Here is a 12,795-nt window from a genome sequence, read left to right as displayed (position 1 = left end):
CTTTGCACCATCATCTGTTTGAATCCTTTTTGAAACTCAGCCATATTTCCCAGCTGCATCTCCAAACCTCAGATCTTCTCTTCCATCAGCTTTATCAAATGGCACTTTATACAAATGAAGCTCTTTCCAGGTACTTGCTCCAGGATTACGTACATCCTGTAGCTTCCATATCTGGTCTTCTTCATTGTCTCTTCCATTGCTTGAGTTACTACCACTGCTGCCTCTGTCATAGCCTTCCCCCCCTAAAGTCCTGTCAAGGAAAAAGGGAGGGGAAACCCTCCCCCCCTGCAAACACCACACACTCCCTCCACCAAACTCTCCTGCTTACCACTGCTGGCTTGTGCCCTTGGCTGACTGGTGTTAAAGGCAAAATGAGACAGCATTTAACAAGTTCTAGATTTGTGATAAAATTCACCAGCAACTAATGGTGACAGATAGGCCCACCTTACTTTGTTTGGCAGTGAGGGGAAGTGATGTGTTTCTAGCCTCCTCTGCTTGGAGATCTTCAGAGGAGCCACCTTCCCCAGGGGTCAAAGTGAAAGCCTTCAGTAGGGTTCAAATGCACTCACATGCTCTGTTGCACTCCACTCTTGTTTGAATAGGAGATACCAAATTTTTTTTTTCCTCCTTCCCCTCTGGCAAGCATCAAACTGAACTGTCATCAGGGAGCTACAATAATAGGATCCTCTCTCTCTTCGAGCAAAAAACAGTAGACATCTCCAGTATCATCATGGGGTACATAAGTGAACACCTCGCTGGTAAGAACGGGACAGTTCCCACTTCTAAGTTACTGTTGCATGCTCTCTGCAAATTGAAGCATGCGACATGGCATTGGTTACCTGCCATTCACATTTAAGGCTTTCTTCCATACCATACCTACTAAAGTTTATGAGGGTTTTCTTTGGACAGCTTAGAGTTTGGAGCACATGGCAGGGATGAGAGGTGCCAATACACTGCATGGCATGCACATCCCTTCACAGATTGAATTGGAGAGTTTTGCTTAGACCTAATTAGGAGGCAGAGCACAGGACTCTGGCAGCCATGGGTTCCAGTTAAGGGGATGGTGCCTGTTCAGAGCAATCTATACAGACAGCAGCTTGAGCTTAGCTGAAACAGAAGGGACCTGAGTGAGAGTCACTCCCTCGGCAGAAAGTTGCTTTTGGATTAATAGAAAGCCCCTATGCTAGCCATGTTTTTGTAGCACCCACTACAGGCAATGAGAGTCTAGGATCTCAAGCAGCCAGGAAAGCAGGTAATTTCCAAGCCTCCTGGAACAGTCAAGTTATAGCCCTTTCCCAGCTGTATGGATAAGTAGCTGAAAAGTTAGGCCTGTGCTGGAAAGTTTCAAGCCAGACCATTTATATCATGTTTAACGTCCACAATACAAACTCTCTGACCTTAAATTTACAACATTACAGGAGGGGGGTTGGTTTTGCCCTCGCTAGCTGAAGGGGTGTTAGAGGCCTGGCACTGAATGTCATCCCTCTGTTCACTCACACGTCTACGCCCATCATTTCAAAAGCACCAACAACGATCTTAGGGGTATTTTTGGGTCATTTTATTTTTAAAGTTGTGTTTTTGTACAAAAAAATGTGCATTTTATTTAAACACCACCATGAAAAACAGTAACAAAATTTCAGTGACTTCCTATTTCCCCATCTTGTGAAAAGATTTAATGAAAGTAATAAAAACCAAAGAAAGTAGGAATTACATTTGCCTGCTCCAAGCCCAGCCAAAAACAACAACCAAACAAAAAACACCCTGCTTTCTGCCCCTCAAACTCCACCTCCCCTGCCCCCCTCCTACTGGGCAGGCCTCCTTTCCAGAGAATAGGGAGCACAAGCCTCATCCTGCTCTTTGCAGTCTGTTTTTTCACCCTATAAAAATATATCCCCTTCCCTCAAGTGGTTCAACTGTGTCCTCTACTAGATAGCTCTCTGCCAGCCACTCCCCTGGGGAAGGAGACTGGCTTATTATTCACTAACAAAGGTTACCCCTTCCACACCCCACAAAAACAAAAATCAAAGTGCCTGAATATTCCACTGACTTAATGAGTCCTATAATGGTCATCTGGAGCTCCTGGTCTTCTAATGGGAGCAGCTCCAGTGCCCCAGAAAACTGCAGCTCTGATTTCCCCAGCCAGCAGGGGGGCGCAGAAGCACCATCCTAGTGGCACAACTGAGCAGGGATGGAAACAACCTCCAGGCAGAGTTGACCTGTTCCATCCCTATGGCTCTGAAAGAGTGAATCTGACAGCTCACCCACTAGGGGGCAGTGCCAGTCTACCTGCTCCCTGGAACAGCACAGGGCATGGCCTTGCTTCCTCATTACATTGCTTTTTAATGTAATGACTGGAGCCAGTTACCCTGGTGTCAGCATTTGATACAGCAGCACTCTCTTAAATGTGTTCCCCTTTTCAAGTAAAATCTAGACTATTCCACAGCAAAGTAATTACTGTACTAACGAACACCATCATTTCCCAGAAGGACATAGTCAGGATCACAATCTTAAAAATTCCCCAACTGTGCTAGCAGTAACATCTCTACTTAGGGAAACCTTGTAACAGAAATCAAGTGACTCTGCTGTCTTTAGGCTCTTGCCTTGGCTCTGGAAGTCAGTTTCACTTTCAGGTTTTTGCTCAGCAGCATGTCATTATATTTGGCTTCCCAGCAACCAAGAAGGAGGTTTAAAGAGAGACACTATTTCCCTTGACCCCTTTCAATAGGAAAAAGTCAGGAAATCTTCCTGGCCCCTATTAATTCTTCAGCACCACCACCACCCCTTCCCTGTTTAGTGAAATCGAGGTTATTTGGCGATGGCCCTTTGCGGTAACTAAAAAACTGCCTGCACTGTTCAATTCAGGCTACCATCAGGAGAAGGAAAGACTGCCAAGTGGCTACTGCCTGCTCTTGCTCCGCTAAGGATCTGGCTAGAGGGGAGAGATCCCTGCTATGATTACACTGGGCAGAGGGAGAAGGCGGGCAGTGAATGCTTTGCTTGTGTCACAGCACAGAAGCGAAAAAAGCAGAAAGTGTATTTAAATAATTGAAAACAAATCCAGTGTTTCACAGATTGAATAAACCTTACAGAGAAGACACAGAAATACTCCCCCTAATCCTAGCTGTTTCTACATCAGGATTCCCCCACCCCGTGTCCACCCAAGGTTTCTTCCTAGATCTCATTGAGGGGACTCCCAGGCCTGCCAGGCACTGAATGCAGGATAAGCACTTTTGCCATCTCATAGCCACACAGAACTCTGAGCAAATACCATTCTTCCCAGTTGCATAGCACTCCGCATAAGACAATCACAGCATTACATTCAGAGGGCATGCCCTTGGGGCCAGTGCTGCTCTGAAATAGAGGATTCTGGGATAGCAGGGGGATGACACCAGCTGTGGAAGAAGCAAATCGTTTAAAGAAAACCAGAAGAGTAGAGCATGAAAAGAGAAGTAGTTAGGTAACACAAGGTTAAGTGAGTGGCAAGAGGGAAGATGGAAAGAGAAAAGGAACTGATGTCTAATGCCTGATCACATTGGTAGCAAATGGTCATCCCGTTCTTCTGATTCCTCCCCCAGTTGGTCATCACCCACACCACGGTATGCAGCTGGGGCATTCTGGGGCTTAGACCGGCAGATGAAATCACAACCATCCTGCAGAAACAAGTATTGTACTGGGATCAGACCACGTGCAACAGATTAAGCTAAACAATAGCAGCCCCTCTCATGTTTCTCCTGTTCTGTTCTCCTATTGCACCTATCACTGAAGTATTTGAGAGATCCCAGAACTCTTTACAAAGAGTAAATACACAATGCTTGTAATCCTGAAACCACCCACTTCTTGGGTGGAACATTGTAGCTGATTTATAGCACCAGGCAACAGTCTAGTAGGTCAGTAAATGAAGAATATCTCTGACTAGGACTGCTGGGAGTGAATTTTAGGGAGGCAAAGTGGAACTTTTCCCTGTTGGAATTTGGCCAGCCACTGAGGTTGCTCTCTTCCTATGTGAAAAGCACCATGTGAAAAGAATGGCTATGCTTGGGCAAGGCCTCTGGTTTACACGGCCGTTGCAGGATGGTACCTTCCCCAGCATTAGCACCATGGTGGAACATTAAGGCCAGCAGTGACTCAAAGGGGAGAATGCCCCCCTCAAATGAGTCATCTGCTTTCTGCTGCATCAGAGTTCTCTTTGGGAGGTCTCACATCCAAGAACAGTCACCCTGAGCAAAAAGCTTGTGCAATCTGACAAAAATGATAGGCCCTAAAGTGTAGGACAGTTGCCCTTTTCTTTTGCCTTCCAGCTGGGCTGGATTGCCGATCTGCACTGATTTTCACTAACCGCCATCAGGTTGCCGAGATCCTGCCAGAAGGTAAAATGTGGGAACTGCTCCATGCCCTTTGCTCCCACCACCAGGCGCTGGTAGAGGAGTCCCCCAATGATATAGACTGCAACCAGCAAAGCAAACCTGTAGGAGAATGTTGAAACGAGAGTGAGAGGAAGCTGAAGGCAACCTCTCCTCAGCTAACTATCTGCCTCCAACTGGGATTGGAGCCAGCAGCTCAGTACCCTTCAGAAAATGGGGCCATAAATAGCAGCTGCACCTGCAGAAAAGGTACCAGAGATGTTGATCAGCATAAACCCCTCCCCAGCATTGCCTACAGGAAGTGCTGTCTCATGCTTAGCACAGGGGACTGGGAGTTAGAACTCCTGGATTCTATTCCCAGCTCTGCTACTGACCTGCTGTGTGATCTTGAGCAAGTCTATTCTCTCTGTGCCTCAATTTTTCCATTTGTAAAACAGGGGAAAGGGTAACGTTTCCATCTCTCACATGAGATATTCTGAGGCTTAATTCTTGTCAAGCTCCTGTAGATCACTGGACGAAAAGCCTTACACCAGGGCAGAGTTACAGCAAGCATTGGCCACGGACATGCAAGATGGGTCAGTGATCTGTTCTGGTATGTCATGTGCTATGTTCCTAACAGGTACAGAGGCCTGGAACTGGAGCCCTAATGGACAGGATCCTACAGTAACTCACGTGATGAGCAGGATGGACCCAATGCTGAGGTGGGAGTCCTCGGGTGGGCAGGCCAAGCTGCTGTCCATCTCAAAGAGGTACAAACACTCCTGCTCCTTTTCCCTCTCTTCTGATAGCAAGGTAAAGCCACTCTAGTTGGGTGGGGAAGGGGAAACATATGGCAGGCTAGACACAAATAAGTCCCCCTACTTGCCCAGATGCTCCCAGCTTTGCCAAAGGTTCCAGTAATCCCCCGACTCCAGAATTCTCACACACACATGCAGAGGCTCCCAGCTGATCCTAGCCTGCCCCTTCCAGAGGTCTCCCCCCAAACTGTCCCATTTCAGCCATTTCTAGAACAAACAACATACCATCTCCTATTAGCTGCCTGCTAAGCCAGTCAAAAGGCAACACAACCATTACTGGTGGAAAGACCTAACACCCACTACACAAAACAAGTAAAACCCTCTGGTTGCTCCACAGCCTCCTCACCCACAGTGACACCTTCCCCCAATCTTTCTCAGATTCACTCCTGCCTCACAGCCGCACACTCCTCTTCAACCTCTATACCTGGCCCCACAGTCCTCCCATGCCACTCACTGATAGTGTCTTCCGGTTGCAAGAGATCATTATCATGGCCTTCCTCTTCTCACCATGGCAGTGGCTGCCATACGAATCCCCCCCCTTATAAATCAGCATGATCCAGTCACCTACCAAGAGAAAAAACAAAGAGGGCTTCAGTTCAGGAGCAAGGTGGATTGGCAGAGCTGGAGAGGAGGGTTGAGGGGAGTCTTACTTCCATTGAAGACCTGTGTCTCATTGATTCTTCCCACCACTGTTTGCTTTTTGTCCTTTAAATTGATCTGCACCAGGCCTGATTGGGATAGAGAGCTGTCAACCTCTCTGCACACCTTAAACTTGTAGGTGTACCTCTCCTCTGGGCCTGAAGTCACGTTGCTTTCAAAGCTGTGCAGAGGGGACAGATAACAGACGCCTGCTTTATGAATCACACAAAAGTTATTAGATCTTTAACATTCAGAAATGCCTCACCACACTGTATCCATTTCTAAGGTCCACTTACGACTTAAGCTAGGCCTTTCAGGTAAGCTCATTTGCTCCCTACCTCACCACTGGTGGGACCTCTAGAAACTGAGCTCCTCTGTTGAGCCCAGAGGAGGTAGAGCATGGACAGCAGCAATGCAAGCTCCTCCCTTACCATCGCACTCTTGTGCCAGGAGGCATCCACCTCTATAGGGAAAAGGGAATCCTGTCACTGTGGCCCATTCAGTCCTCAGAGTGACAGCCAAGACTGCCATGCAAGGAGCCCACTAGTGCGGATTGTGCTGGTGATTCTGTGATGTGGGCTCCTTCCCACCAGGAAACAGAACAAGATCCATCAAATCTGTCTCACCCAGGTTAGTTAGAACCAGTGTCCCACTCTTCAGTGCCCTATGAGCCATTCACTCTCTCGTGATCTGGGACTGACCGGACAGGATCCAGATCTCAGTCTCTGCAGTGGGCCAGAGGGTTGCATGCACGGTACCTCGTGGAGCTCAGGGGTTCCAGCTTCTTCAGTAAAGCCTGTTCTCTTTTCGACTCTTTGCCCTGGTCTCCTACTAGGTCACAGTGCTTCTCTTCCACATCTGCCATCACCACCATGGCCAGGGCCACAAGGACAAGCAGTGCAGTACAGGTACAACAGTAAGACAGGAACATTCTGCATACGTGCCATTGCAGAGAGAGAGAGAGACAGGTACAAGAAGGATTAACACTTAAACACCTCATTCCCCCCCCAACACACAAACCTCAAGGTCAAAAAGACAGTGACTGACCACTTCTTCATGGCTGCAAAGGGAAGGAGCTGAGCCCAGGAACATCTCAGAGATCCTCAGGAGAATCCAAAGCCCAGCCTTGGGTACAGCCAGGGTCAGCTTGGGACTCACAAAACCACTGGCGCAATCTGCAAATCTTCCTTGACTTTACATTGGGTAGTAAGATCTTGCTGCTGAGTGCATCAACTGGCACTTGCTTGGCCAGAACAGAACCCAACATGCTTTAGGCTGGCCAGCTATGGAAACCAGGGTCAGTTTCAGACATAAGCCACTATTCATTGCACTCCAAAGGGGCATCTCTCATCAGAGACAGACTTGGTATCATTCTAATCAATTGTCTTTGCAGCTCTTGTGTAAAGAGCTTGTGGGGGACAGAGACTAGGATTAGTCAGGCTTTGTCTATTTCAAGCTCCTTAATCCTAATAATTGTATTAATTTATGTTGCCCATCCCTAGCTCCTTTCCACTAAGGATCTGAAAGTATTTTATAGGCACTGAGTTTCACAAGGTCAGGACTGGCATCCCTGATTTACATATGGGGAAACTGAGGCACAGAGGTGCCCAATGTAAGGTCACATTTTCAGTGGCTGAGCTGGAAATACAACCCAGAAGCCTAGGTTTCCATTCACAGAATCATAGAATATCAGGGTTGGAAGGGACCTCAGGAGGTCATGTGGTTCTGCTTTGAGCAGAGAGTTGGACTAATCCCCAACTAAATCATCCCAGCCAGGGCTTTGTCAAGCCTGACCTTAAAAACCTCTAAGGAAAGAGATTCTGCCACCTCCCTAGGTAACCCATTCACCACCCTCCTAGTGAAAAAGTTTTCACTAATATCCAAGCTAAACCTCCCACACTGCAACTTGAGACTATTATGCCTTGTTCTGTCATCAGGTACCACTGAGACCAGTCTAGATCCATCCTCTTTGGAACCCCCTATCAGGTAGTTGAAAGCAGCTATCAAATCCCCCCTCATTCTTCTCTTCTGCAGACTAAACAATCCCAGTTCCCTCAGTCTCTCCTCATAAGTCATGTGCTCCAGCCCCCTAATCATTTTTGTTGCCCTCCGCTGGGCTCTTTCCAATTTTTCCACCTCCTTCTTGTAGTGTGAGGCTCAAAACTGGACACACTACTCCAGATGAAGCCTCACCAATGCCGAATAGAGGGGAATGATCATGTCCCTCAATCTGCTGGCAATGCCCCCTACTTATACAGTCCAAAATGCCTTCTTGGCAACAAGGGCACACTGTGGACTGACATCCAGTTTCTCGTCCACTGTAACACCTAGGTCCTTTTCTGCAGAACTGCTGCCTAGCCACTCAGTCTGTAGCAGCGCATGGGATCCTTCGGTCCTAAGTGCAAGACTCTGCACTTGTCCTTGTTGAAACTCATGAGATTTCTTTTGGCCCAATCCTCTAATTTGTCTAGGTCCCTCTGTATCCTATCCCTACCCTCCAGCGTATCTACCACTCCTCCCAGTTTAGTGTCATCTGCAAACTTGCTGAGGGTGCAGTCCACACCATCCTCCAGATCATTAATGCAGACATTGAACACAGTCCTGTGTCTTAATCATAAAACATCCTTTAAACATTGAGCTGATTGCTCAGAAAAACACACAATGACCTTGTCACTCAATAGCAGCCACACAGTCTATTTCCCTTCCCAACCACAACTCCCAGCGAAGATTCTAATACTGACAGAAACCAATTAATACACTGATCCAAAATTTTATAAAAATCAGGCTAGGGCTACAAAAACACAAAGAAGTTAACAGAAGGAAGGTCCAGACTGCTGACTAGTGAAGTTACATGAGGGTTATAGTGAAAGCCACACTGAAGATTTCATAGAGTTACAAGGTCTGCCACTAAGGGACTGTCTACACTAGAGTGGTACTGAGAGCAGGAGGGAGTGGCTAGCTGCCCAAGGGTGTATCCAGCATCTTAGATAGGAAGCATACTTGGTGTGGCTACCCCCTCCTGCCGCTCACACTGCCACAGCTACACTTCTGCTTTTAGCATGCTAGCTCGATCACAGTTAGCATGGGCTTGTCTACTTGAGCTGGAAATTACACCTCCAGTTTTAGTGTAGACATACCCTAAAGCTTGTAACTAGTGAAACCTCTTAGATCAGGGTGTATGGTGGACAAGTAAATCTAAAGAGGTTATTGTTATTGTATAGAAGAGGAAACTGAGGCACAAATAGCTCGTGACTTGCCCCTTACAAAGGCACACAAACAAGTCAGAACCAGCATAAGAATTCATGGCTTCCTGGCTCCCATGCTCAGAACACACCCCTCTTTCAACAGCAGCAAAGACCTTTCTGGCTGGCTGCTTTGTACATATTTAGTTCATGTGGTTGTCAAACTGAAAGTGATATAAAAATACGGGCGCCTTCTGGTACTTTAGCATCCCTCATGCAGAAAAGACCTCCACATGTTTTGAAGACTGCATGTATATGAGACCCCCTCCTATGCCTGAAATGGAGCCATATCGGAATACAGTAGCCATGTAACAGAACCAAGCAATGCTATACAAGGGTTCAGGACAGGAAGTGAGGACTGAAACTGCTGAGGGAAAATTTAGAAGGGAGAATCCAGTGACCTTAGCTAGAGTTCAGGCAGGACACAGTATCAATAATGTATGCATAAAAAGTCAGGTTCACAACCAGTGTAACTACAGCCTGCAGCAGGCTCACCCTGGGGGCGAGTTTGGCCCAAGGATTGATTTTGAACAGGCGACAGTTTCCGTTATCAAAACACTCTAATTTAACCCAGTTCCTCTATCCCCACCAGACTGTTCACTTCCTGTTTGGGTCCCCTTCTGCTTTATAACAGGCCGCACAATTAGTCTCCACTTTTGCTGAGATGTAAAGCCCATGGCCAGAGCCACTCATGGCCATTAAAGATCACATGACATTTTTTTGCCACAGAATGGGAGCTAACCACAGTGTTCTGGTCAAATTCCAACGTGGATGATTATACCTCCTTTCCTTAGATACCCTCTGAAGATTAAGCTAGATCTGGTATTCTGCTTTCTTTCTGGGCATAAAACTCAAATCGTTGTATTCTGTTGCCATGTGGCTATTAAGCTGCTGTGTACTGCCCCAAAGATTGCTGCATTTCAGTGACTGGATAGTTTTGTGAGATAAGGACTGCAACATGTGTTAGGATGCATCCTATATCTGGATTCAGGAGTCTTCAGTGACCTTTTCCTCTCATTAGTTCCTTCTCCTTTACAAATTTCTTCCATCTCTTTCCTCCGTCCAAGTCAGGAGACTGTGGGGGTGTTTCTGCCCTCAGTATTCACCATATTCTCATATAGGTGTGGACAGATGGCCTGACAGCCAAGTCCTTTCAGCCCCCAGAATGGGAATTTGTGCAATGGGTACCTTGCAATACTCTCACACAGCAGCAGACCCCAAGGCCCTTGTAGTCACCTCCCCAAAGACAAATTGGCCACTAAGGACAATGGCGCTGCTGAAGCCGCATCCCAGTTCCCAGCTGTAACAAAGTAGGGTTCAATTGGCCTAAACTGTAAAGGACATCTTGAGAGCACTTGGGATTCCCCAACCAGACATCATCCCCAAAGCCAGCCTCTTGTTGCACCCCCAATAAAATGCTCAGCCCATCCTCTTGATATCCACCCACCCATAAGCTTTCACCACTCCCAATTATACCACCACGGACAACTAACGGGTGCTAAAAAGAAATTACTGGGGAAAAGGGAGAAACTCACCTGACACTAGGACAGCGAGGTAGGCGTGGCATGAAGTATCTGCAAGGCTGCACGTCACACCGTTGTTACACACCCACCCACGAGGCCACGTGCCCTGCCACTAGCTCCCGTGGTCAGCCCAGCTCAATGATCTGCCTGCATCAACGCTGCCCGCGCCACGTGCGCCCACCCTGGGGAATCTCGCGTGCCGCCCGGGCCTTTACCCACCTAATGAATTATTAACAAGAGCTCATGCATAATCATCATGCATAAATTAATGACTAATTAGGTCCTCGTTCACTGGAACGGGAGCCCCTTCCCAGGCGTGAGTATCGGTGGAGGAAGATCTCCCCACCGCTACTGCCGCCTCCCTCACCACCTGCCTGCCCAGCGCCTCCCTCAATCCCACCCGGAGATCCGGAAGCAGGAAGTGGGCAAGGGGCGGGCGCTAACGCTAGGCAACAAGGACTGACCTCAAGCCCCGCCTCCCATCCCTTTCCCCAGTGGAATATGAGAGCGGCCAAACGTGCCTCGCCCACGGGTACTTTTTGCCCAATGAGAGGTGGGGATAGAAGGTGTCTGCCCCCCCCATCTCTCCTCATCCAATTAATGGTGACGATTCCAGAGCAAGAACGACCCTCTCTACCCTTATTTGTCCAATGGGAAGAGAGAAAAACCACAGAGGCCCCGCCTACGACTTCATTCTTCCAATGCAGACTGGGATTCAAAAATTGGCACATGAGAAGACCCAATGAGCGATGACAGACGCAGAAGGAAGACCCACCTCGCAAACTCTCTCTTCCAATGGCGGCGCAGGGCTGGTTAACATCGCCACACCCCGACCCCCTCCCGAGGGCGGCTCACGAGACTCTCACGCGCTACTCAGGCGTCATCTGGTTTCCCCACCCCCACCCCTGAGAAGGCGGGCGCGGTGCCTGCTGGGAGTTGTAGTCCTGAGAGCCTGAGGCTCGCGGGTTGCTGTCTACGCGGAGCTCGGCTCTGAGCGGGCCTGGCTGGGATGGCGCGAGGGGATGGCGGGCGCCCCCGGGCCTTGGCGGGCCCCGCCCCCCTGGTTTCGCTGGCTGGCAGCCCTGGCGCTGCGGCCCAGGCCGTTACTGATGCCTGGCGGGCGGGGCACGAGCGGTGACGGTGACGCACTTCGGGGCCTGAGCTCTGCTCGGCGTGGCTGGGTGGGGGCGGGGCCCGCAGGGAAACAACCGGCCGCTTGGCGGGACCTGAGCGCCGCGGTTCCGAGGGGATGTGGGCTCGGGCCTCACCTCTGCGCCTGGGCAGAAGCCCGCAGCGCTGCCTGGGGGTGGGGCGCTCACCCCTGTGCCCCCTCAGGGCTGCACCTGAGAGCCAGGTGACTGGACAGCAAAACGGCCAGTGAAATTTAATGTGGGTAAATGTAAAGTAACGCACATGGGAAAAAAATAACCCCAACTATACATACAACATGATGGGGGCTAATTTAGCTACAACGAGTCAGGAAAAAGCTCTTGGAGTCATCGTGGCTAGTTCTCTGAAGATGTCCATGCAGTGCATAGAGGCTGTCAAAAAGGCAAACAGGATGTTAGAAATAATTAAAAACGGGATAGCGAATAAGACAGAGAATATATTATTGCCCTTATATAAACCCATGGTATGCCCACATCTCGAATACTGTGTACAGGTGTGGTCGCCTCACCTCAAAAAAGAGATACTGGCACTAGAAAAGGTTCAGAAAAGAGAAACTAAAATGATTAGGGGTTTGGAGAGAGTCCCATATGAGGAAAGATTAAAGAGGCTAGGACTCTTCAGCTTGGAAGAGAGGAGACTAAGGGGGGATATAACAGAGGTAAATAAAATCATGAGTGATGTGGCGAAAGTGAATAAGGAAAAGTTATTCACTTATTCCCTTAATACAAAAACTAAGGGGTCACCAAATGAAATTAATGGGCAGCAGGTTTAAAACAAATAAAAGGAAGTTCTTCACGCAGTGCACAGTCAACTTGTGGAACTCCTTACCTGAGGAGGTTGTGAAGTCTAGGAGTATAACAGCATTTAAAGAGAATGGGATAAATTCATGGAGGTTAAGTCCATAACTGGCTATTAGTCAGGATGGGTAAGGAACGGTGTCCCTAGCCTCTATTTGTCAGAGGGTGGAGATGGATGGCAGGAGAGAGATCACTTGATCATTACTTGTTAGGTTCACTCCCTCTGGGGCACCTGGCATTGGCCACTGTCAGTAGACAGGAACTAG

At 48.4% G+C, this 12,795-nt stretch overlaps 1 protein-coding gene across 2 annotated transcripts; it reads right to left on the bottom strand.

The window, feature by feature from the left end:
- Positions 1-1,536: 1,536 nt before the first annotated feature.
- Positions 1,537-10,990, bottom strand: M6PR (mannose-6-phosphate receptor, cation dependent). 2 transcript variants are annotated; one of them, XM_030537896.1, is made up of 8 exons: positions 10,575-10,990; positions 6,845-7,080; positions 6,556-6,729; positions 5,809-5,978; positions 5,613-5,722; positions 5,034-5,164; positions 4,337-4,463; positions 1,537-3,650 (listed from the first exon to the last, which is right to left on the bottom strand). In XM_030537896.1, exons 3-8 carry the CDS (start codon positions 6,726-6,728, stop codon positions 3,528-3,530), a joined length of 834 nt encoding a protein of 277 aa, XP_030393756.1. In that variant the 5' UTR covers position 6,729; positions 6,845-7,080; positions 10,575-10,990; the 3' UTR covers positions 1,537-3,527. The 2 variants fall into 2 exon arrangements, with proteins under 2 accessions (XP_030393756.1, XP_030393748.1); XM_030537888.1 differs by lacking the exon at positions 6,845-7,080.
- Positions 10,991-12,795: the final 1,805 nt, after the last annotated feature.

The sequence above is a fragment of the Gopherus evgoodei genome, chromosome 1 (genome assembly GCF_007399415.2).
Source record: "Gopherus evgoodei ecotype Sinaloan lineage chromosome 1, rGopEvg1_v1.p, whole genome shotgun sequence".
Classification (NCBI taxonomy): Eukaryota; Metazoa; Chordata; order Testudines; family Testudinidae; genus Gopherus; species Gopherus evgoodei.
This window is presented reverse-complemented; position numbering and strand designations above follow the sequence as displayed.

Coding starts and splice junctions, on each gene's coding strand:
- M6PR (XM_030537888.1), bottom strand. CDS start 10,606: ATGCCACGCCTACCTCGCTGTCCTAGTGTCAG. Junction 4,464..5,033: donor GGGTCCATCCTGCTCATCAC/GTGAGTTACTGT, acceptor ATTCTCCTACAG/GTTTGCTTTGCTGGTTGCAG. Junction 3,651..4,336: donor ATCTCGGCAACCTGATGGCG/GTTAGTGAAAAT, acceptor TTGTTTCTGCAG/GATGGTTGTGATTTCATCTG.